This window comes from Mustela putorius, unplaced genomic scaffold (assembly GCF_011764305.1).
Source record: "Mustela putorius furo isolate JIRA1106 unplaced genomic scaffold, ASM1176430v1.1 tig00004035_pilon_pilon_pilon, whole genome shotgun sequence".
NCBI classification, from domain to species: domain Eukaryota; kingdom Metazoa; phylum Chordata; class Mammalia; order Carnivora; family Mustelidae; genus Mustela; species Mustela putorius.
The window spans coordinates 5251550-5277229 of NW_025422171.1; the positions used below are offsets into that span (position 1 = coordinate 5251550).

General features: G+C 47.1%; 1 protein-coding gene across 12 annotated transcripts in view; it reads right to left on the reverse strand.

Annotated features, from left to right (window-relative positions):
- Positions 1–159: 159 nt before the first annotated feature.
- Positions 160–25680, reverse strand: part of SPATA13 (spermatogenesis associated 13) — a 334233-nt gene continuing 308712 nt past the window's right edge. For 8 of the 12 annotated variants that reach the window (XM_013046785.2, XM_013046787.2, XM_013046788.2 and 5 more), the window contains 9 exons: positions 19363–19499; positions 17690–17869; positions 17142–17327; positions 15056–15235; positions 13026–13258; positions 9266–9395; positions 7012–7384; positions 5849–5923; positions 160–4290 (listed from right to left, as the gene is read on the reverse strand). In XM_013046785.2, coding sequence (XP_012902239.1) covers positions 4115–4290; positions 5849–5923; positions 7012–7384; positions 9266–9395; positions 13026–13258; positions 15056–15235; positions 17142–17327; positions 17690–17869; positions 19363–19499 — 1670 coding nt within the window. In that variant the 3' untranslated portion in view covers positions 160–4114. Of the gene's footprint in view, positions 4295–5848; positions 5924–7011; positions 7385–9265; positions 9396–13025; positions 13259–15055; positions 15236–17141; positions 17328–17689; positions 17870–19362; positions 19500–25680 lie in introns of all 12 variants that reach the window. The other 4 variants (XR_001176658.2, XM_013046794.2, XM_013046786.2 and 1 more) reach the window with 4 other exon arrangements.

The following is a 25680-nucleotide window of genomic DNA, read 5'->3' on the forward strand; positions in this document are numbered from 1 at the left end:
CAGACAGGAAATGAGCTTGAAATGCCAGAAGCCCACCTAGCACTCACTCTCTACATAAAAAAATTTTTTTTTTAATTAAAAAAAAAAAAAAAAAAAAAAAATATATATATATATATATATATAGAGTCTTATTTTACTACTCAGATGCATTACTGGAACCAGTTTGGCAAATTAACTTTAATATACAGATACAAAACAACAAATATAGATTCACAGCATTTACAAGAAATCATTCAAATAACATTGTAAATTTTTTTTTTTTTTTACAAAAACTTCATTCAACAGAAATACATGTCAAGTTATAGCAGTCTTGTACAACATACTTCAGCTGTCAACAGCAAATTCATCAGTTTTGAAGCTGGCACGTGACTTAACATTGTCTTGATGTTGAGTTAAGTTCAAGGAAAAGGTTACTAAAAGCTGCAAAATAGTTAAGTTAAATGCAGCTGATGCTATTATTTACAAAAAGACCAATTATTAAATTACAGAATGTTCTAGCTAAAAACATTTGCATCAAATATGTAAGTTTCTGGGTTTTTCCTTTTAAGTTCAGAGAGTTGCTACTTACTCTTCTCAAAACCGTTTGAGCTCTACTGTCACTGCAAGCCTCCTGAGAATAAGAGCATTAGTCAAGTGGAATTTGAATAAGAACATGTATCAGTTAAGCTTATAGGGACCAATGTTTTTGAAAAGTTGGACCCAGCTGATTTGTGGCCAGCATCCCTGGCCTGTCAGCCATAGAAGGACGTGTACCCACACTTGTTAGTGCTGTCCTGTGAGGGACACATCAGTTTCTCCCATCTTCCATAAAATAACAAGACAGCAATTTTCTCCTTAACTCCAGGTAATCAGGCTCTTCTATTCTGGCTAGGTAACTAACTTGATGTGTATTGAGAAATATCAGCAGTTTGGGCATGGAGAGTTTTCCAGCAGATAAATACTGAATCATGGCTTTTACAGAAGACTTCTATTGTGATACAAAGTGAATTAAATGCACTTCTGCTTTGTGTCCAGACAACAGTGATGTAGGATTGAGGGCATTTTCTGAACAGGCATGGAGTTGGTCTTCGTCTGGATTAGGTATAAAAATGTACAACGTATTCAGAACCATATTCGTGCAGACAGGGATGAAATGTTTTCAATGACAAAATCAGATCTACGAGGGGAAAAGAGGAGAGCTTCTGAAAACAAACAAAAAAACAATAAAACAACCTAGCAAGAAGGGTCCCCCAGGAAAAGCTCTGGCACATTGCTGCCAACCTTTTGCTTACTTGCAGGCCAAGGACGAAGAATGCAATTTCTCTAAGATTTTACAAACATTCCATTTTATGACAGTTTACGATTTATTGCAAGGTTGTGCACTTTAGGTACGATGAAAATCGAGAAGGTTGATTTTGACCCAAGGCCAAGGCCATTTCAACTGTCTTCCAACAGGTTCTGAAACATAAATAATAAATTGAGATTTGTCAAAGCGTTTTGCTATCTTTGTGTGTGTGTGTGTGTGTGTGTGTGACAGACAGAGTGCGTGTTTGTGTATTGTGGGGGCATCTGCATTATGCAATACGAGGTTAAAATGAGGAAAAAGGGAGAAAACAAGATTCCCAAGAAATCCATACAAAATCCATTTGGGGGCTCTTGGTTTATTTCTCTCGTGTTCTTTGCAAGTAGAGCACAGGACTTACATCAAGAAGGAAAGTGGGCAAATCTAAAATTAGAATACTGAGCCATCGATTCTTTACTAAACTCATGCGTCTGGTAATAAAACTCAAACTAGATAAACAGATTTAAAAGAAGTAAAAGGCATTCTACCTTCTTAAAAAATGTTCTCATTTTTCAAAATCACCAGAGAAGGCCAAGCAGAACCTACTCAGGGTGGGTTGCGATCAAATGACCCCACCCCACCCCCCACCCTGCATGGAGCTCACGGGGGCGGCGCTGGGCACTGTCCAGGCGCCGGTGCCCGAGCTTCCTGCTATTTCTGGAGAGTCCCTGGAGGGACAGGTGGCAACCAGAAGTCAGGGCTCTGATAGGAAGTACAGTGGGACTGGTCACAGAACTTAAATCACTTCATTGCACCTTAGGAAACATTAGTAAATGGAAGCCCATGAAGTGGTTCTTTACTTGAATTGATTCCTCACTGAAAATGGGACATAGGCAAATGGTTCTCTTTTCTTCCCTAATTTTCTTGTGTTAAAAAAATATTCAAAACTGTTGCATATACAAACAACTCTGTTTAGCACAGAGACTCCTAGTTATTGCTGACGGGTCCACAAAAAGCATTTTAAGTGTAATTTTCAAAATAGGTCATTATATGCTCTTGGTAAAAATTTTAGGTCAGTTATATAAATGCAACTAAAATCGAGAGGTCTATCCACAAAAGAAACAAGTGTATGTATACACACACACACACACGCACGCATGTGCGCACTCTTACACTCGGAGCCACAGCACCTCCTGGAAGCTTCCTCAGAGAAGCAGCCTCTATCTTGGGACACTGGGTATCAGGGAGCCCAGGGCAGCACCACCTTGTAGCCGTCCTACGTCCAAGCGAGCACATCATGGGGGCAGACCTGACAACATTTCCAGGTAATGCTCGAAGGCCCACCCAGATGTCCAGAATTAGGTCTTCTTGATGTGGGATGTCACCTCCTTCGGGACCGGCCCTGGGTAGGGGGATGGTGGGGGTGAAGGAGGAGGGACCAGACGCCTGGAGGTACAGTTTCTACCTTTGTCTAGGACGTTACAGGTTTGTTTATTCTCCAGCACAGGCCTACTGGAAAACAGGACTCTGAGTAGTGTACAAAAAGGGGATTCTCACATAGAAAACCAAAGTGTGGATGACAATATCCCCATCCAGTGCACTAAGTACATTTAAAAGGCCTCTCCCTTGCAGAACTTGTCTCCAGACATATTTAAAAGTTATTTTCATCAACACTTACAACATAGACAACGAGGAGATTACTATCGCCAGATATCAGCCCATGTGGCCTTCGTTAGAACAGACTGCTATGTCTGAGTTAGATGTATTGTTAAGGTCTCTTAATAAAGAATGAATCTTCAGAACCCTCCTGACAGATTAATAAGAGTGGGGTTAGCACGACCATTGGGGCTTACGCAACAAAGTCAGCTTCGAATCCTGAGGAAGGTGGGCTACTCTGAACCACGTGTTTTCTTGGTGGAATGTTCAGGTCACTGTAACTTAATTACTTATTCTGGTGGGAACTCCAGAAACTACTGGTGGGAAAGCACACTGAGCTCTGAGATGTCCTTCCACGGATGCATGTGCATGTTTCGTTTGTATCAGATAATTAAAATAAATGGGTTTCTATATTGCAAATGGATAGGTCTGATTAATTCCTTAGGTCACGACGTGCACATAGGTGTGACTTCTGCCCATGGAGTTACATGCTGTACACACCAGCAGGAAGGGACCTGCCTTAAGGGCAGTTTACCCTGTGGCAGGATTTCACACTTTCTCCCTGGAAAGCAGCTGCATCTTCAGGATGCTGAAGTCCCCCGGACCGTGTTCCCCAGAAGGGATTCATCACGCTTCTCCCTCTAGCCTGTAGGGGACGCATCTTGCCAGGGGAAGCTGGCACTACCACTTGGTAACAATTCAGAGGACACCAGGGGACACCACGGCCATCTGCACTGAGGCGCTAAGTCGCCTAATACTGTGAAGACAGGAACAGCTTGTCCATGCTGTGAGACGCTACTGTACCAACCCCATCATGACTGTCCCCTTTGAATCCACGTGCCAAAGTGGCATTGTCACCGAGTCCCTCCTCAGGAACAGCAACAGGGCGTGCGCCCATCATCAGTGATGCCCACTGGGATCACCACTCAGCATCACCACAGAGCAGGTCACTGGTTCCTGCGGCCCAGCCATCTTGGCACAGGGCCCAGAGTGGTCTCATGGACATCAAGGCCATGCGTCATGACTCCGTCTCCCTTCCTAGGAGGAGGCTGGGTCTTCAGAGGCACCTCGGTCACGTCCAAGACTTCTATTCTTCACCAGTCCCCGAAAGAAATTCTCAGCACTGGGTTGAGCACAGAGAAACAGAAATGGTTCTCCTCTTTACAGACACCTCAGCCAACGTGTAGCCTCCAGTTTTCATTTCTTGAAAGGCGTGAGTTTGTTGAACGTGTGCCAGAAGAGCGACGGCTTCCTCTTGGGCTCTGCCAGGGCAAACACCTGCTGCTGGGGGACGCTGGTGGGCACAGTGACGTGGCGCTGGTGAAGGGGGTGCAGGTTCTGGTGCGGCGGGGCCACGGGGCATCCGCTGTAGCCTAACTCGAGAGGGGAGAAGGGTGGAACATGGACCCAGCATCACTCGTTAGCCGGAAGGGAAAAACAGCACCAAGACTTGAGTTCTTAGCTGATTCTTAATTCATATGAACCCAAAGTACACCTAAGAGCCAACATAACAGCACCTACCAGCTGCTGTGAGAATTAAGAGCTCATATAAGTAACGTGCTGAAAACAGGCCCCCGAACCGAATCGCATAATCGAAACGGTTTCACTGGAATAGGTTTTCAAATCTGCACTGAGGTAATGAGAAGACCTGGGACACTGAGCTCCAGGACTGCAAGCTAACTGTGAAAGTCAGAGTGACAGGAGGAAAGAGCGTGGGTCCTAGAGTGAGCCAGGACTCAGTCCAGAGGGCATCCTGGCCCTGACCCGCCACAAGACTCTCTCGGCCTTCCCTGCTGAGAGGTGCCCAGCAGGCGACCACCACCAATGTTCCCTCCATTCAGGTGCCTAGCTGCTGAGCCAGTGACTTCTGGCAGATGCTGACACAAACTGATACACTCTAACAAATGGGTATTTACTGGTCACCTGCTACTGATGTGGAGATCCAAAAAAAGAACGAGAGTTGGTTTTTTTCCTCCTCAAAGGTACTTATCACTTAGTGGGGGGGGGGTGGATTCTGCCTCTGAACAGGGGAATGGAACACTGAGGGTTGTTTTGGTCATGAATTCTTCTTGGCCCTCGGCTGATGGCACATCATCCTGGGCTTAACTGGTCTTGTTTTTGCACTTTTGGTTATGAAAATCCTGAGTGGGACACACTTCAGAGGATAAATTGTTCTTAAGAGTAGGAAGTCAATCTGAAGAAAAGGTTGTAAGAATATAACAAATATTTTTGGAATAAAAATCCTTATTATTTTATTTCCATTCGGTGAGATCACGTGTTATTATCAGTACTATAAAAAAATGAATAAAATAAAATATTTTTTTGCTCATCAGGACAACGAATGAGGTGTGACCTGAGCACCGGTCATCTTCAGTAGCCATCAGGCAATCTACTGTGCATGCAGAGTACGGATTCGTTGCTCTAAATAAGCTAGTGTGTTTTCTTTCCAGCTCATTTCTTGATCTACTGGACTTTTGGACCCTTTTTTCTTACCTACGCTAGAATGCAGCCTGCACTGATAAGCACATTGGGGCTGGAGATTTCCTCCATGCATGCCCGAAACACACAAGAGCTGCTGGGTTGCCTTGGAATGGTGAGCTGGCTGGCCCAAGGAAGAACGCCAGCACGACCTCAGGGTAGGGAGGTGTAGAAGCTCTTCGGCAACCAGTTCAAAACACATCTTACAGGCTCATGTTCAAATGTCAGCATATACTGAAGCATACTCACCCTAAACCCAAATGCAGACTAGTCTAAACCACCTACTGGGTGGGCGGGGGGGGTTGATCCCTATCATTCTGAGTTTCAACCGTATGTCTCTCCTTTGTCGGGAGCTGATCATCAGCGTGCTAATGACTTCATTCTCCCTGCTTTTAATTCCCATGCTGACACGCATGAAGAAGATAAGAAGACGAAGCCTTCTTCAGAACTTACCTTTTGACTTTCCATGTCCCGCCTTTTGAGCATTTAACATGGCGAGTTTCTTTTGATTTTCTGAAATTTCCATTCCTGGATTTAGGAACAGACATGACAAACATTCAAAACAGGTGAAATAAGTCAATCAGAGAAAGACAATTATCGTATGACTTCCCTAGGAGGATAGGGGAAGGGAGCGAAAAATAAAATAAGACAAAATCAGAGAGGGAGATGAACCATAAAGAGACTCCTAACCATAGGAAACAAACTGAGGGCTGCTGGAGGGGTGGCGGGCAGGGGCATGGGGTAACTGGGTGACGGGCATTAAGGAGGGCACCTGATACAATGAGCACCGGGTGTGATACACAACTGATGAGTCACTGACCTCTACTTCTGAACCTAATAATACACTATACACCATATGTTCATTAATTGAATTTAAATAAAATTTTTAAAAAGTGACACCATTAGAGAGTAAAACTAAAACATGACCCATATTAACCTTGAGGTGTTCAACATAACCTGCAGCAAAGAACCTTATTCCCCAAGGAACTGTAAGAGGTTGACAAGATTACAAATGGAGAAGCAGCAAGGACTGTCCCCAGGACAGACACTAGGATGACATCCTCCCAAGCAGGACCCGCTCCTGGGTGCAGTGGGGTACTCTGAGTATCAACACATGGACAACTGACTAAATGCTGCCTTGTAGGAACTCTGTCTGTCATGGGCTGTCCCGCAGCCAGTTCAGAAGCACAGCTGACCCCTGAGCAACATGGGGTTGAACAGCGTGGGTCCACTTATATGTGGGGTTTTCTCGATAAATACAGGGCAGTGCTGTAAATGTATTTCGTCTTCCTTATGATTTTCTTAATGAAATTTCCCCAGTTTACCTTATTGTAACAATACAGCATATAATACATACAACATAGCAGATGTGTGTTAATCCACTATGTTATCGGTAAGGCTTCTGGCCAGTAGTGGGCTGGGACTAGTGAAGTTTTAGGGGAGTCCGGCATTAAATACGGATTTCTGACTGGCGCGGGGATTGGTGCCCCAACCCCTGCACTGCTCAAGGGTCAGCTGTATGAAGGATGTGTACCCGCCGGGAGAAGGCTGGGAAGAGCCGTGTCCCAGGGCTGTAGGGCCGGCGCCTGAGGCCGGGCGGCAGAGGCGCTGCTCACCCATCTCGCGGTCCTCCCGCACGCGCCGCCTCTCGTCCTCGCAGGCCTGTAGCCACCGCACTTTGTCCTCTTGCTTTCTGGCACAGAACAGATGAACCTCGTCCGTGGTTTTGCTGACGAGCTTGAAGGCATTCTTCACGCTGAGGTTCCAGTCCTTGTCCCGGCCGTCCTCCAGGTCCACTAGCTCCACGTCATCCATGTCTGTGCGGCCCCTGTAGTAGAGCACGTCCCTGCGCAGCAGGTCCTTCTTGCAGGACACCAGCTGGTGGTCGAATAGGAAGAACGTCCGCTGCTGGCTCTTGCCATGCCTGGTGACCTTGGTCAGCTCCCCGGAATGGATCAGCTCAGAGCTGCGGTCTAGGATATCCAGCCCCTGCGAGGATGAACACGCATCTTAAGACCTTCCCGTTCAGATTGTGTGAGAATGGGTCACGCTACAAGGACAAGTCCTGACACTCTTTTTCCCACTTTCCAGTTAAAGGAGATCCATTCAGAGGTCAGCGGGGCTAAAAAAGGGCACTTCCAAACACGGGTGGTTCATCTCCTTGTGTGTGAAACTTCTTCTCTTTATTTCCTACCCAGTGGGAAAATGTTACAGTGTCTCTGTGCTGTCTGAAGACAGCACATCCTTGTCTTCCTTACAAGGATGAATGGACTCCCGTCAGTCTGAAATGGCTGCTCCTCGGGGAACATGGACACGAAGGAGGCTTTCTACGTGGGGCGGACTTACTGCTCTAGACTCGCGGGCTCTGGCTTTTCAGTCTGGTATGTAGCGTGGCTCCCAGAATAACTAGCTTAGGATATTGGAAACAAAAGACCAGACAGCAAATAGCCAGCAAGGTATCAGTAAAACTTCTGACAACGAATTATCCCCTAAATGTCACCGTCCAAGAGCACAAGGAAAAAACACATCTTTACAGTATTAGGTTGGGGTTAACCCAATGGAACTCTGTGATACTCAGTACAACACCGGCCTCTGATTTATAAGATTTTATCTTCCTTTAATCCCAGTCATACACAGTATTTTGTGGAGGCAAAAAACTACTTTGACTCCAAAATAGTTCTTCTACTGGCTTGCCTAGAGCAATTCTGTGCCCCAGATTCTTCACTTACAAAATAAGAGAGTTTAATGCGGTGATGTCTGAAGGCCCATCCCAGCTCCAGAAGGCTCTATGGCCCCTGAAATAGAAGTATTTCTTTCCAACGTTCACTGCTGTAACCTACTTTAGTTAAAAACCCAACTTCCCAGTCCAAACTCTCTTAATTCTTAGGGACAGTGAGTTCTGCCCAATTAGTTTAATGTACAATGAATTTTGCTTGGTCTGAAAACAATCAGAACAGCATTCGTTGTTTGAGCAAAGCCACTTAACCCTGCCATGTTTCCATTCCCCTATCTGTTAATGTGGGTAACAGCAGCTCCTACCCCACAGGATTACTGAGAGCATTAAATGAGTTCATATATAGAAATGGCTTAGACTAGTGCCAGGCACGCAGGAAACACAACCGCTGTCATTTTTATAAATAAATGTGCATACATGTACGTGCACATACGCACGCTGGACCAGCGTGACCAGCCTGGGCCAAGCACTGCATCTGCCACCGTCTTCCAGTATCCTCATGAGAGCTCTATGAGGTAGCTACTATTTTCAAACCCATCTTAAGGATGAAAATCTTAATCTTGCCCAGATCATATCCAATTCAACCACAGGCAGTGAAAGTCCAGAGTCCATACACCCACCACACTATTTGTATTCTAAATGTTCTTCAGGGGCGCCTGGGTGGCACAGTCGGTTAAGCGTCCGACCCTTGGTTTCCGCTCTGGTAGTGATCTCAGGGTCGCAAGATAGAGCCCCGTGTCCCACTCTGCACTCCACTCAGTCTGTGTAGGACTCTCCCTTTACTTTTCCCCACCCCCACACCCTCTCGCTCTCAAATCAATAAATATTAAAAAAATGTTCTCCCGTTGGTCTCATGGAACATACTTTCCAGCAGGAAAGCCAGAGCGTAAATAATAAATTAATTACAGACATCCTTCAGAGAGGATTTTTTTGGTGGAAGTGAGTTTCTGGTAAAGTAGCTGACTGTTAAGTTCAACCACCTGCCTCAAAATATACACACCATTAGAGCCAAGAATATAAAGTTATGATGTATCAGTGACAGGATGTCACAGAACGTCATCAAATGAGACTAGAGTCAGGGAGGGCGTAAGCAGCGCTGGGCAGCGGAGCAGGTGCGGGAAGGGGTGCACACTTACCTCCCAGCCTACGATGGACACCTGCCACCGCGCTATCTTGTCTATGCTTTCCAGCCTGCGCTTGCGCTCATTGATCAGACACGCCACGTTCTTCATGGCTTCGTAGGCTGCCTTTATGTTGTTGTAATCACTGTAAAGTAGGAGGCTCGTTTTAACCACAGAACCTGAAACCCATGAAACAGGACTGACAAAGTAATAAACTCCATCCTGGATTTGTATACTAATAGTCTAGACAGAGGAGCATTTAAATAACAGCCATTGTTTCCTTTTTCTTTTCCTCCATGAATAGACCACAGTCTCCATAGGTTAAGGGAAATGACCGAATGCAATCCGGCATTCTTCAGAATAAGAATCTTTTCATTCATTTCTCAGAAATCACAATGAATGAAAGTAAATGCCACAAGAAATAAAGTTTTAGTCACAGTGACAATGGATTATTTTCAATAAAGAAAGGATAGTCTTTATGACTGATTTGTTTCTCAGAGAGCCAGTTTTGCTATATAAAATACTTTGAAAATAACTAACCATTCTCAAGAGAAATTATTCGCTTTGAGTCTCATCTTCTACCATGATCAGGAAAGGACACAAAGAGGACACAAGCCACAGAGGCTCGACGCGGGGAGTTACGTAAATGCTGACACCATACACAGCTCATTGAGGGACCTTTGTTTCTGGTGCTTCCTTATGCTACAGTCAGAGCAAACTGCAATGTCCTCTGGAGGAGGCTCTTGTTCCTCAGCCTCTAAAACTGCAGGTACCAGGGAAACAAACTACAGGTCTACTTGCCACACAGACTAGAACAGAACCTGGCTCGTACTGGGAAGTATGATATTCAGGTTTTGCTCAGAGTTAATAATCTGGGGACATATAAACCAATCATCCAGCTAATAATCTGAATTCTTTGCTTTTCATCACTTTCCTGTGTCTTTTTTTTTTTTAAAGACTTTATTTATTTATTTATTTGACAGACAGAGATCACAAGTAGGCAGGCAGAGAGGAGGAAGCAGGCTCCCTGCTGAGCAGAGAGCCCAACGTGGGGCTCGATCCCAGGACCCTGGGATCATGACCCTAGCGGAAGGCAGAGGCTTTAACCCACTGAGCCACCCAGGCACCCCCACTTTCCTGTGTCTTATGAGATAGAGCCTTTGGATCTCAGTAGCACCGAATTATATCCTCCTGCCCAGCAAGGAAAGAAAGCCCTGGAAGCAGATTCTATTGTCTATTTACCAAACACAAATGACTCAGCCCCTGGGAAGTCCCTGGGCATTCCCCCACAAGGCAGACCCTGCTGTCTCTAGACAGGCCTATTCATACTCAGCAGCGGAGCACAAAGGAAGAACAAAACAGACACAGGGGACTGCCAAAATAATGGAGCAACCACCCACCCCAGACCTCCAGCAATGAAGAAAGTGTACAAAATAATTGTACATTTTTTCCTACAAGATGTTCTAGAGATATTCAATCTACAAGATGTTCAATTCTAGAGAAGAGACAGAATATAATCGTTTTTCGAAAAAAAAAATTTTTTTTTGTTTTCCTGAAGATAAGGAAATGGGTTTTCTGTCATTTCCTTTAAAAGGATTTCGGGGGGGGGGGTGGTAAGAGCCAAAATAGGCAAAGGCCTCATACTGAAAAATGCCCTTAAAAAAGAAAAACTAACTACTAAAGGATGATGTATAGTCCCCTGGTCATACCTTGCTCATATTGGAATGTACCAATCTGCTTGTCCACGTCTGTCAAGATGTCTCTGCCTCTTATTCTTTTATATATTTTCTATAGTTCCTTATCGTGGTATATTTTTTTAACATTTTCTGCAAATTTGTGGCTCTCTTGACTTTGCTATTTTCCCTGCACTCAAGTTTTCTTATTTTTCCATCAGAAAAAGAAAAATATATATAGCTATCTTCCCTTTTATCTATTTCAATGAACTCCTTTCTCTTATTCCTTTAATCTTAATTCTTTATACTAGCATCCACATCTAGCTTCTACTGTTTGGTAACCTAGCTCTCTATCTCGTTCCAGTTTCCAATCTAATTGCAAAAAGATTCCTTTTATAAGCCCTGTGTCTCCACAGGAGTCCAGCAGGCAGCAGACAGGGCAAAAGAATGCTCCGTGAAGCACACCCCCCAGGGTCAGGCGCTGCCGCAGATAATCTGACTGCTCTCAGGGCCACACTTAGCTGGTAGAACCCACAACTGTTGTGGTTTGGCACAGCATATTTCCTCTGGCTACAATCCTGTCCCCGCTCTCTCATACTAGAACCTTCCAAGACCGTCCGTTCAAGGGCTGCAGGCGCACTGAAAGCTTTGTACCAGTGACACGGAGTCACAGCTGAGGTTTGACTCTTACCTAAAACAGTAAGCTTCATCCTAAAACCTTGCCCAATGGCATTCCAGCTCTGGCCTGGTGAGAATAGAGCAATGCCCAACCAGTGCCACCTAAAGACGCCACACAGTTTGGGACTTGTGCATCTCGGGGAATGGCACTGAATGACCTGTCCATTCCAACACTGAAGGGGTGAGATCTTACAAAAAATCACAGCAAGAAAACCAGGAGTTGTTATTAAGTAAGCGATGGATAACTTTTTGGCTCCCCTAGAAGAACTTAGTTAAGGACAAAGCAAGTCACACAAGGAAATGGAGCTTTGGGGTAACTGTGATGAGAAGCCCTGTGCTCCACACACAAGGGGATGGGGTGGAATGATCACGGAGATAGGCAAGCACCTGGGCTGAGCCTGAAAGGTCTTAGGGGTGCCTGCATGGCTCAGTGTGTTGAACGTCCAACTCCTGGGTTTTGGCTCAGATCATGATCTCAGGCTTGTGAGATCAAGCTTTGTGTCCAGCTCTAAGCTCGGCGCAGAGTCGGCTTGGAGATTCTCCCTCTCTCTGCCTCTGTTCCTCCCCCCGTTCCATGTGGTCTCTTTCCTTAAATAAATCTTTAAAAAAAGAAAGGGCTTAGGGCCGGACAGGACCTCAACGGGATGCTTCTCCAAGCTAACCCAAAGCATTACGCTATATCCTTAAGATTTCCCCAGTCTTCCAGAAGTTTAAACTATGGTAGTCCTCACCCTTCTCTAAAGAAGCATTTTGTTGCAGTACATGATACTGCTCTGAGGGGGAGCTGCTGTAGGACGGGGAGCAAAGTATCTCTGAAACTGTATTCACAATGGTGTCTTTTAAAAATTGTTCTTGGGGTGCCTGGGTGGCTCAGTGGGTTAAGTCTCTGCCTTCTGCTCGGGTTGTGATCCCAGGGTCCTGGGATGGAGCCCCACATTGGGTTCTCTGCTCAGCAGGGAGCCTGCTTCCCCCCTCTCTCAGCCTGCCTCTCTGCCTACTTGTGATCTCTGTCACATAAATAAAATCTTCAAAAAAAAATGTTCTTATGAACTACTGAGTAGCTACAAAAGAGGAGTTATAAAACAGACATCAGTTTTAAGGACCAACAGTACAATACAAATCCCTCTATGCTCCTGACACAGTTTAAGGATTATTCTTACTTTTTTAGTGTTTCTAGGAATGGATATTCTGGAGCCTCTTCCAACAACCCAATTTAAGACCTTATAATCTTGAACATTCTAAGCAAAGTGACAATTTCTTCCATGACGCTAATCACTGACCAAGAGCGTCAAGAGGGCCCCTAAACCTGCAGGCCGCCGCCACTCTGTGAAGCCCTGAGTGCCGCCCCGGGGACCTGGGGTGCGGGGCTGACAGCGCAGGGTGGGTGCGGCGCGCGCATCCGCCAGCAGGCACGACGCTCCCACCTGTGCTCAGGCGTGGTGTACTTGAGCAGCTCGGCCAGCTGCAGAGGGTACTTGCAGATCTTCTGCACTGGCGTGAGGAGGAAGCCGTCGATGGCGATGTCGATCATCTGCTGGAGCAGGCGGCAAGCCTCGAAGAAGTGTCGGTATCTGCCCTGCTTCATCAGGTTGGACAGCTCCGCGCAGGCGCCTGGGTGGTTGTTACAGTACTCGGAATAGATGGCGAAGCCCTCTTGCTGGGAAGCAGAAGCACAGCCGCGTCAGACCAGGGGCCAGCTTCGGGCCACGACCTCTTCTCTGAGGTGGGGGTAGGGAGCACGTACAGACCAGGTGTGGTTGTGGCTGGAAGGGTGAGGGTGGGGGGAGGGGCTATCTTTGTGGGGTGGCAGCGCTAGGACTTGGCGTCCTGGTCCCACTCGAAGCCCCATTCCGTGTACCCCAAAAGTCGCACAGGGCTTCCGTGGGAGAGAGGGACCCTCTGCCACCACTGTGTCCGCCCTAGCTCTGCTCTGAGGAAAAGACAGGCACTATTCACAAATCCAACTCTCTCCCCCTCCTCCTCTTCACTTTCACTGATAAACATGGTGGTGATCATGACCATGAAGACAGGATTCAAAGCCACCACCTGCTCCCCTCACTGCAAGTCCTTTCCTTAACAACCTGCCACCTGGCTTCCACACACATGTCCCTTCCGATGTCTGCTCAAAAGCCCCTGGATCACTTCCTTTCTCCTCTGCCTCTCACTTCCAGGCTGCTGCCGCCCTGCTGGCCAACCTGTGCAGGCGTGGGGGGCTTCCCCCAGTTTCCACAGAGGCCAGGAGGCCGGCTCCTAACACCTACCCTGCCCGCAGCGGTGTGTCTTTCAGCCTGCGTCCTGCCTCACCGTTTATCCTTGTCCCTGCTCAACACAACATGTTGCCCGCCAGACTACTTCCCTACAAAACAGGTTTTCCCAACCCACCTGTCAATTCTTTGAGCCCCAGCAGTCTGCAAGCAGTTCAAACAGCTACTTGCCCATGTTCGCCAAGAATCGTTTCGTCAGCTGGTGCTCAAAAATCCCCTGCCAGCATCACATCACTGTCTTTCCGCAGCCGTACTGCGGCCCAGCCCACCCTAGCCCCCAGCCCCTTCTGCCCAGCAGCAGCACACCTTGTCCCTCAGCTGGACTCTCCAGTGGTCCAGGACCCCGGCAAGGCCCACACAGCCTAGAGGCTCAACCTTCCCCAGGTCCTGCCCCCTGCAGCCTGACCTTCACTGACCTCTGAAGCCTCTCTCTCTCTCAGAACCTTCTGCTCTGGCCAAACAGGCCCGGGGCATTCATGGGGCTGATCTTCCCGTGCGTGGGACCACCACAGCATTCTTTCTGGCTGTTTAACCCACCCTGCCTCTGTGTAGTCACTGTGAACACCCAAAGAGCGCCACGTGAGGCAGCTGTTGTCACTGCTGTCACTATCACAATGATTACACCCATCTGGGCTGGGAATGAAGTCTCCTTCCTGTGAAATCTGTTAGTATTAAACATAGGCAGTCAATCCCCAGTTATAAGCCCGCTATCATCATAAGACTGTTCTGAGGCAGTTTTCGGTATCCTTGGTCTGAATCCACACCTGACCTTTACTCAGATGTGACCTTGGGTCAGTTACTCTCTGGGCTATAGTTTCTGCATGTGGAAAATGGGTAAAATAATCATACCTTCTCCATAGCAGTACAGAAGCTAATATAAGCAAACCCCGGAAACCATGCTTAACATACAATAGTCACTTAATAGGTATTATGAGAAATTATTCCAAATACAACCTCCTAAAACCCTCAAAACTGCATACAAGTGGGAAGATTTTGAAATCTTGTGGTATTTAGGTAAAGAATAACCACATAAGCGAAACAACTTAATTTGCAGCTGACATCTCCAGTCCCTAGGAGATTAATCCAGCAAACAAAGCAAGAAACAGAACAAAAAGGACTACTTTCTAGAGTGGAAAACATTTCAAAATTATTTAACCGGATGTTAGAAAGAAGAAGTAACAGGTGCATACATGTTGAAGAAAGCAGGATCCTATTTCACTTAAATGAGGTTCCTCTTTATTGTACTGCTTCTCAAGGTCTTTCAGGAACTTTCTTTGGAATTTGTAAATATCTTCAATGTTTCCAAAAATGGTGGCTAGTTGTGCAACAGTGAACATTCCGGTGTGCTTGCGACACTGTCGAATATAGCCCTGCAAACAGCAAAGTAAACTTTTAAAAATTAATCTGGAGATTACAGCAATTATTTATTTGAATAATATAGCATTGGGGATGCAAAGCCATTATTGTGGAAGGGATTTTAATTAGAGAAAATTATTTTAACCCTATGGGTCCCTGTTGGGATGATCATACCTCGGAGACGCCGGGATACTAAGAATATTTTAAAAAACAAAAGGAAAGAGAACAGGTGCATGTGGCTGGATGTGTATAGCAAGAAACTATATGAAGTTTTCAGATTATGTTCCTGAAACAAAGTTGATTGGTTTCAAATATTTTAAATATTTAAATATTTTAAAGTGCAAACATTGGGACTGTCACACTTTTTCTAAACTCTTAAGATTCTCTCATCCCTAATGTCATTTTACAGCCGAGAAGACCTGCCAAATACACCATGTCACAGCCTGATGAAGAGCTCACGCAGCTGGCTCAGTGTCACGGCAAAGAGCCAAGAACATGTTACCCAAGGATTCTACCACCACCTACTTTCTATAGAGAACATAAAGCTGCATCTCTTTAATCCAAGGCCTGCATGGATTAGAGTCCTATTCGTTCTCCATGTACAACACCCTAGTTGTACTATGGCTGGGGTAGGAGTTAGTGCGGTGGGAAGGAGAGGCCATAGATATGTGTAATAAGTATCCCCAAATCATCAGCCCTAATTACACAGCCTAAGCAGACTGGCTGATAAAATACATACCACTGACTATTTGGTATGAACTGTAACAGAAAGACAATAGAAGGTTCAAAACACAGGCTTTAAGGCAGACTGATCTAAGTCCTAGCCCCACCACAGTAGCTACGATATGCCTCAGTTCCCTCATCTGTAAGGGGGAGCAGGGGGCGTGGTAATAGGACAAGCTGATGAGAGTGTTTGTAGGAGTTAATCCAGGTCAAGGGACGGCACAAAGTCAAAGCCCAACAATCGTTAGCCATGACTTCTTTTCCTAAAATGGTGAATTAAAGAAACTCCTTTAACTAGACACTTATAGGGAACAAGATAGTTAGCATCAATAAGCTAAACATTGGGTGCCTGGGTGGCTCAGTCAGTTAAGTGGCTGCCTTCGGTTCAGGTCATGATCCCCAGGTCCTGGGATCATGCTCCACATGGAGCTCCCTGCTCAGTGGGAAGCCTGCTTCTCCCTCTCCCTTTACCTGCTGCTCTGCCTTCTTGTGCTCTCTATCTCCCTGTCAAATAAATAAAAAAGAAAAAAAAATTAGCTAAACATCGCTCTATCTTTATGGGGCCAGTTATTCCGATTCCAAAATAGGCATTTGTCTCACTTTAGCCTGTCTTCAGCGCTGAATGTTTGCAGCCGAGCTGAGAGTGCAGAACTCAACATTTACAGCCAGGACAGTGGAATGAGGAGATGCCAACACCAGTGCCGTGTCAGGCTCGTACAGAACCCACAGAGACAAAGACTGTCACTGGACAAGTAAAATTTATTGCCTAATAGAATGCCATGACACTGCAGAACATGGCCTTGGATATCACTAGGTAAAACCGATTTTTCTTTTTTTTTTGGTCTGCATCTAAATGGCTCAGAACCTCATCTATGAGTCTGATTGTAAACAGTGACAGACCTTTATAACATCATGTGGGTTTCACTGAAAGGATGTTGCCTCCCCTGAAAGGCATTCACTCTGAATCATCTCGGGAGGTCAGTCCTCAGAGCACTAGCAGCATAGCGCCCAGAAAACCGACCACAACAGAGAGCCACTGATGCTCATGGGGGCAGACAAGCACTGAAAGAGGGCGGAGTCTATGCAGGGACCACATGGACCAAAAGGCGTGAGGAGAAGGGAGGGCTACGGAAAGGTGTATAAAATGAGCGTTTGACTGAGGACCACCTTGGGGAGTCCACAGGGTCTGGGTCTTACCTCACAGATGTCCTTGAGGTGCTTGATGTACACGCGCTCAGTGTTCATGATCTCCTGGATGACATTGGTCCTCATCTGGTGCTTGCTCTCCGAGTGTTTGTGGTGGTTCTTACCGGCATCTTCCTCATGCTCCTCGCCCTGGGTGCTGCTGGAATTCTCCGACAGCTCCTCCTGATTGACACGCAACTGCGGGCCACACAAAGGTGACAAGTGACTTGGGGGAAGGCAGTACCAGAAGCAGGCGGAAGGCCCCCCAGGGTTTCCGCTTCTCTGTGGCTGTGAGGAAGGCAGCCTGGCCCGAGGCTAAGACTTCACGTACTCACAGAACCACAGCGGGGCCAGTGGCTCCAACCACAGCAGCAATGTTAAACAACTAGTTGACCATGGTTGAAGTGTTTCCTTCAATCCAGTCTAATTACTGAAAACTTTCATTAAACTGATTACAAAGAGAACTGAACCTGGATTGAGGGGGCTCGAGCCTGACATGCCAACTCTACCACTCCCCCACAGATCGTCGTGAGAAGGGTTTGTAAGTGCCACACACTTACTCTGACAAAGCTTGCGGGGAACCAGGCCTCCTTGTCCTCATTCCGGCCCCACCACCAGTCCTTGTTAGAGGCTTCCAGGACCTGGATGACATCTCCTGCCTTGAAGCCCAGTTCCTGGTCATCCATGGTCACGTGGTCCCATAAGGCTTCTGCACAGACCACACTGCCATCGCTGATCAGCTGCAGTGGGGACAAGTGCTTAGTGCAAAACCAGGTGGAAGAAGAGCAAGGGGTACGCTGTGAGCTCTCCTGGGGGACAAGGACATCTCCTACCTCGTACATGCCATTGGCTTGCAGTCAATACTTAGCGTTTGATTGTTACACAAAACGAGTTTCCATATTCAGGAAAACAAAATCAGGTAGGCGTCTCTCATATGTTCTTAAAGGAAACCCCGAATCTACTCTTTTTTAAAGAAAGTATAAAAAATGGCTCACTCAGCCGTATGTCAGCTATTTAATGAATGTGAATAGCTGGAATATTCACCACCAAAATGGCTTCTGAGCAAACAACACGGAGCCAGGCCTCTAACGGTTGTGCGCATACTTGACTGCAAGACCCTCAGGACTTCACCTAGAACTTACTCCTCAGACTTCATTCACAGTCTGGGGTGCCTGGGTGGCTCAGTGGTTTAAGCCTCTGCCTTCGGCTCAGGTCATGATCTCAGGGTCCTGGGTTCAAGCCCCACATCGGGCTTCCTGCTCAGCGGGGAGCCTTCTTCCCCCACCTTCTCTGTCTGCTTCTCTGCCTGCTTGTGATCTCTGGCTGTCAGACTTCATTCACAGTCTGAATAAACTGTTAGTCTAACTTTATAGTCCACGGCCAGCTTGATCTCCAGATTCTTAGCAGATTCCTTTAAAAAGGAAAGCACAGACACAGCTTGTCTGTCAGTCAGCCATGGGTGGGGGCGCTGCAGGTCCCCTCAGCCCCCGGGGACACTGTCACACTCTACAGTAACAGCAGGTATTACTAATGGAGATGCTAGCTCACTGAGAATGGACACTCCACAGGTTCTAACTAAGAATGCAAAAACTGGTAAGTGCCTTCTGGAAGGATTTCCATAAGAAGGGGTGAAGACACACAGAGGTGGAAAGAACACCAGATCTGTAGTGAGAAATACGTGGTTAATTTCAGCTCTGCCATTTGTGAGCAAATGATGTGGCCTCTTAGCTTCAATGTTTGTTATAATATGGGTATTAATTATAACATCTACCTCTTAGACTGGCTGTTCCGAGATAACATCATGAAGAGCATTTTGTAAGCTGAAAAGCGCTACCCGAACACCAAGCAGCAGTTGCTGCTCTTTTACTTAGAGTGATAACCAGCATAGTTATCTGGAAAATTCAGTCACATAAACTGTTCTCAGAAATGCTAGAATGTCAGAGTTCAAGGTGTTAGAATATGTTTGGTAAGAAATAATCAAGAGAGGGTGTGTGGGTGGCTCAGTCAGCTAGGCATCCGGCTCAGGTCACACTCAGCGGTGGGGAGTCTGCTTGAGATTCTCTCCCTCTGCCCCTCTTCCCACTCGTACTCACTCACTCTTATAATAAATCTTTTTTAAAAAGAAAGAGAAAGAAAGAAAAAGAAAAGAAGCAAGAGGGCAAAGTCTGAAGTGATTCGGCACCCTGAAAACTGGGTATCAAAGATTTGCCCCTGTTGAGTGTGACTCAAGTACCTCGTTGATGGCCAGCTGCTCCCCGCCTGGCTGTAGGTATCTGGGGTTGGCCTGACACAGGTCTTCATAGCTATAGTCCTCCTCACTGCCGTTGTCATCCACTAAGGCCGCGGACTCAGTACCTCCATCTGAAGAGACTAAAAAAGAAACAGCAAGGTTTATGGTTAAAAGGACACAGGTAACAAAAAAAATTAATGACCTTTGAGAACATACTCCTAAGGGGAAGCAATCACTTTTGTCTTACCCAGAATAAGAAATCATTAGAAAACTCCCGCAGCTCTATCGATCCAAAGGTAGCAGTTGTGCGAGGAGCCAGGGTTGAGTTTACAGTGAGCGGGAAGGAGAGCATCTCAGAGAATACTGCCGATGTTAACCCACAGCATTATTCTGTCACTTAGGATACTGAGGAAACTAAGTGTGATGTGGCTGACAATGTGTGCTCCACGGTGGACATAGAATATATAAATGCAGATCATATTTCTAAGTCCTGCGTTGGTAGTGTCCTAAGTGGAAACATGAGGCCATTCTCTCCAGTTGTCCATAAGGTGAAAAGGTTGGAATCTATAATACCGGGGTCAGGCATGACATAGGACCTTTGTCAAAGAAGGGAGAAAGATCTTTAAAGGGTGGCTGCAGCATTCTGGACTGCCCACCTTGGCATTCAGATGTCTCCTTCCAGGGACAGTGGGCTACTCTCACCAAGGCTAATTTGTCATCCAGCAGAGGGAATTATAAAGAGAAGAACACTCCTTGTGAAGAAGACGGGGAGAGCCTATGGGATAGCAGCTGGCTTGTTAAGATACTGAGATGGCTCTGGATTGAGAACAAAACGTGGCTGGATCCAAAGCACGTGGTGTATGGACACCCATCCATCCAGTGCAAGAGGAGACCTGAAAAGCAAGGTGGGGGATGCGGGGGCCTCAAGGGTCCACAGTAAGCAGTGGGTGGCTCCTTCAGCATTCTGAGTAGGAAGTAACAGGTTTTGAAGACACTGACGCTACAGAATGGGTTTCAGAGTCCCAGAGCCTGGTCTGAATTCTAGCCCTGCCCCTCTACAGACATGGGACCCAGCAACTTCCGCTCTCGGAGTTTCCTCCTCCTGTTGTACAAACTATTTTCTTTCTCTTTGGAGAGTGAGGTGAGGGGATGTGTGGCAAGTTCCTCGCATCCTTGATTCATGGTTGGGACTCACTAAAAGAGGGTTTGGTGATGATGGCAGCGCATGTGGTGGGAGCCCCGCTGGAGGAGGAGGGCTCCACCACAGCAGCGGGAGGGAGGGGCTGGGGACGGACACCAGGCCCCGGAAACCGGCTGGGGAAACAGTGGGGTAGCTGGAGAGTGGTACCCAGGTGCCGCCTCAGGGGAATGGCGAGGGGAACTGAAAGTCAAGGATGCTATCTGTGCAGGTCAAGCTGACGACAGAGCAACAGAGACGGTGAAGCCAATGATGACTTGGAAAATCCCAAAGCAAAGTCAAGGAAGCCAGTGTGGTGGGAAGGAAGAAGGCCAGTGTGAGATCGCAGTGGGAGAGTGCTGTCTGCTCTTGCCTTTTGCAAGGACTTGCAAATCTGGATTTCTAGGAACTACCATCAGGGGACAGGTCTTCTTTCTCAGCTAAGCAACTTTTTTTTTTTTTTTAAATGAAATACTTCTATTCCTCATTTTGTACCAAGTCTTCAAACCTGACATGCCTTTTACATTTGCAGCCTATCCCATGGGGACAAGCTGCGCTGCAGGTACTCCACAGAACCGTCCAGCCCCAGGCCATGGCCCTGAGTTCGGCATACAGGGCCCCACGGCTTCCCTCCGGTCATTTCAGCCAGGCTGCTGTCGTGAACTTTTTAAAAGAAACAAACTCTGGGGGGCGCCTGGGTGGCTCAGTGGGTTGAGCCGCTGCCTTCAGCTCAGGTCATGATCTCAGGGTCCTGGGATCGAGTCCCTGCTTCCCTCTCTCTCTCTCTCTCTGCCTGCCTCTCCATCTACTTGTGAGTTCTCTCTGTCAAATAAATAAATAAAATCTTTAAAAAAAAAAAAAAAGAAACAAACTCTGGGAGCACCTGGGTGGATCAGTTGGTTAAGCGTCTGACTCTGGATTCTGGCTCAGGTCATGATCTCAGGATCGTGAAATCGAGCCCCACTTCAGGCTCTATGCTGGGCATGGAGCCTGCTTAGGAGTCTCTGCCTCCCTCGCCCTCTGCCCCTCCTTCCACTCCACCTGCACACACGCTCTCTAAAAACAACTAAAAATTAAAAAAAATAAAATAAACGCAACACATTGTGTAAACTGAGCCTAGAATTCTTACACTAAAATAATGATAACTACTGAAAACGATTTGTGACAATGGGTGATGATCAACATCTTGACAATTAGTTCGAAGATCATATTATGTACGTCAGATTCTCAAGTTTTCCTTACCGTGCACAGACAGGACTACGATTAAAATGATGAATTCAAGCCAAATAAAGGAAACCAGGGAGACACGGGGAGACAGAAGACGAGCGCCTCTTTCACAAGCCGCCTCCCACTCCTTGATGCCCATCCTGTGTGCCTGAGTGCCAGACAGAGCCCCTCTCAACGATGCCCAACATACCTGGTCTCCACAAGGGCGCAGGCTTTACCTATGCCTTCCTATGGCTTGGGTGCCCATCTATACTCGGGAAGCCCCTACAACCCAGCTGTAGCCTCCTCGTCTTCAAAGCCTCCCTCTTGTGAGCCCAGGTGGGGCCAGCTGCTCCACAGGCCTTCCTCCAGCTTACTTTTATGACCCTAGGTGTATGGTGAGTCACAGCCACTGATCTGAGTATCTCTGTCCCAGTTAGGATACCAGATGGTAGACCGTCTCCCCATGCGTGGGACAGTGCACTGGATGTCAGGGCAGTGAGCTTGGAATCAGAGGACACCTCTGTGGTGAGGACAGAGTTCCTGGGCTCCAACCACCCTCCCTCCCGTCACATCCCCTCGCTGTTGCCAGGCTCAGTCTCATTCAGGGAAGATCAGGGTCTGTATCTGAGAGAGAAACATACAAGTAAGCTGCCTCAAAGATGAACAATGCAGGGGCGGAATGTCCCTGGAGCTGAGCACAAAGTCTAGAAGCAAATGGAAACTCTCCAGACCCCTGGCACGGCCTGGCAGACTGCAAACTTGCTGGCTGATTCACCATGGAAGAGAGGCAGTGCCTGGCTCGCGTCAATGCAGTGCCTGGTCCAGGCGAAGGGAATGCAGAGAGGTGGGGAGCGGGTAGCCAGCTCTGGGTGTGCATGTGCACACGAGTGTGCGTCTGTCCCCAGTGGGAGGCAATGGCCACACAGCAGGGCTTCTGTCTCACGCGGCTTCCCTCTGGAGTGTGATGCTGGAGGTGTGTCTGTTGCCTAATGCTGGTGGATTTGAGTGAGGCCCTGGAGAAAGGCTGCCTTGTTTGAGAAGTGTGCATGAGCTCTGTAAGAGCCTGGATACCGTGTGGTACCTGGGCCCCCTATGCTGAGGTCAGAGTGGTTGCAGGCAGAGAACATGAGGTCACTCAGCCTAGGGCACTGTCCTGGTATGTATATTGGGGTGGGGGAGAAAGTCTTGAGGAAGTAAATACAAGCTTTTTGTACACGCGTGAGTCTTTCTTATTTGCCTAGAAAAAACAAAACCCAAAACCAAAATAAATAAAAGAATACCACTAAAGCTCATTCATCTCTAACCAGAGATCCTGGAGCAGCCACTCGGCTACTGTGCCCAACAGCTACCTTGGCTAGCAGCTGGAAAGTTCAACCACTCCTGCGTAAGGAAGATGCATGCAAACGCTTTTTTAAGGAGGCCCGAAGCGGCAGGAATCTGCACATGTCCGCCAACACTGATCTGGCACAGCCTGGCACTAACGGCATTCCTTCCACCATTTTTCAGCCATGGCTACTGAGCCAAAGGAGGGAAATGCAGGAAATGAAAGGTACCTGGGCCTCCTGCCTACACCAAAGCCCTGAAAATGACACTTTTCCCTCAAAAACCCCCTGAACATCGTTTTCCAGGGAGAAGTCTTTACCATTTGATCTGGCTGTTGCCATGGAAATCAGTAGGGGGGGGGGGCGGTTCGGGGAAGCCAGTGGTGATAATGCACTAATTCACAATTTACAGGAGTCTAATGAGAAAGAGATTCCATTGAAAAAAGGCTACACTTCCACAGGAGGTAGCAGGATCAAATTGTCTGGAAATCAGGACCTTCATCTACTGAATGATCTGAGTTTTCATAAACACTTAGAAAACTAGCTCTGACTGAGCTGCACCCTGAGAAAGTTTCCGAAGTGACAGTTTCCACAGTGCAGATTAATGTTCACTAATCACTGAAGAAACAAGACAGTTCTAGGGGCCAGGTGGGGTCAGCTGACTTAGTCTTCCAGTGGGTGAGTGAGGTACGGCAGAAGGCCTGCAGTGAAAGCCTAAGCAGTGTGGAGCACAAACACTTGGGCAAATACCCTAGCTTTATAGACTGTCTAGCTAGATGACCTTGGCACCTTCCACTTTTCCTCTCCCAACCTCAGTTTTCCAGTCTGTAAAATGGGAGTAAGTGTACACGTTTTCTCTATTCAGAGGTCATTCTTTTTCTTCTACCGCAGACATGCCACACCCAGCTCATCAGTAAGTCCTGACTTTCCCTTGAGAATGAGTCCAGAATCTGGCCTGTTCTCACTGCTCTCTCACCTCCAGCAGCCCCTCTCCCTGTGATTCTCCCCGCCCCACCCACCACAAACACACTCTGCACTTCCCAGCCCTGTCACTCGGCTCTGGTTCTGATGGCTGCTCGATCCCTAGGCCGGGCTCTCCCTTGGGTGGGGGAAGCGCTGTTCCCTGTGCCTGATACCCTCCCACAAGCAAAGGAGACTCAGGCCAAGTCCTTCCCTGACTGGCCCCTTCAAAACCACCCCTCTCTCCACCCCTGCTCTTTTTTCTTCATTCATTTTTCTCCATAGCATCTCTGATCATCTAATATAATTTGTGTGCTGTTTCTCCAACTAAAATGCAAACTACATAAAGGCAGTGATTTTGTCTGCTTTGTTCTTAACTGCATTTCTAGTCCCTGGACCACTGCCTGGCAGGATGGAAATACAACCAACACGCAGTCCAAGAAGAGCAGGGCTCTTGGTCAGACAAACTTGGCTTCAAATAACCGTGCTGCATAAAAATGGTTTTTGGTGTTTTGTTAGTAGTTTGAGTCCTTGGTCAAGTTTCTTTTTCAATCTTTCACCTGCCAAACTGTCAAAGACAGACAGTAGTAGTCATTTGTAAATCCTCAACAAGTCATTTACGGTTACATGACTGTGAACTTCCAGTGAAACAATACATAAAAGCACTCTGAAGAAACTGAAAAACATTACAGAAAGGCAAGATGATTTCCCTGGGCATCCCAATGCACCAGGCCTAGAGCTGCTATTTTGCGTAACTCGGCTCATGTATCCCTCAGGGCAGTTGCTATGCGGTAGAGACTGATGGTTTCCCCATCTTCCAGAGGAGTAAACTGACACCCCAGGAGGGCACGGCGTGTGTGGCAGGGGTCAAGCCCGTGTCATCAGCTCCTCCTCACTGGCATGGCTGCCTCTACCAGGTCTACCCTTGTAATCAGTGATAAGACAAAAACGACTGGACACCCCAATCTTAGTACTTGTACAGCATTCTGAAGCGAAGCAGTGCCCACCCATCCCCTGCTCAACTCGCCTCCCTTTTCTTCCGACTCCGGATCCCAGCTCCCAACTATGTCTGCGATGATCTGATTTTCCATATTATCCGTTTCCCTTCACGATTTTAAAGTCTGTGCTCAGTTGACGACTCCTTGTATTTCTGTCCTATAGTTTATACACATTTTATGGAGTTGGGGTTTTCCAGTCTGCCGTCTGGATGGGAGGGATTTTAGCGCTGCAGTCTGAGGCTGCCTCTGGGCAAACACACTGTCCTTACACGTATGTTTCCCTTCTGAGCCCGGAACTTCTTTAGAGAAGGGACAGGGTCTGTTTTTGTATCCCTGGCACCTCACCTAAAACCTGGCAGAGAGAAGGCACTCAAAACCTTGTTTTTTAACTGAACTGCAAATTGCTGATGAGTAAACTAAGGTTCCAAGAACTTAAACTATTTAATGGGGCTACACAATGCTGGGTCTGAGGCCGATGTCATGGTGGTCTTCCTGCTTGCCGTACCTACCTGGCTCCCTGCTAGCCATCCTATAGCTCACTTTTACGGTAAACTGGTTTTCTGTCTGTACCTTTTCTTTCTTTCTCTTTTTAAGTACAGTTGATAGACGATGTTACTTAAGTTGGAGGTGCGCCATACAGTAATTTGACAACACT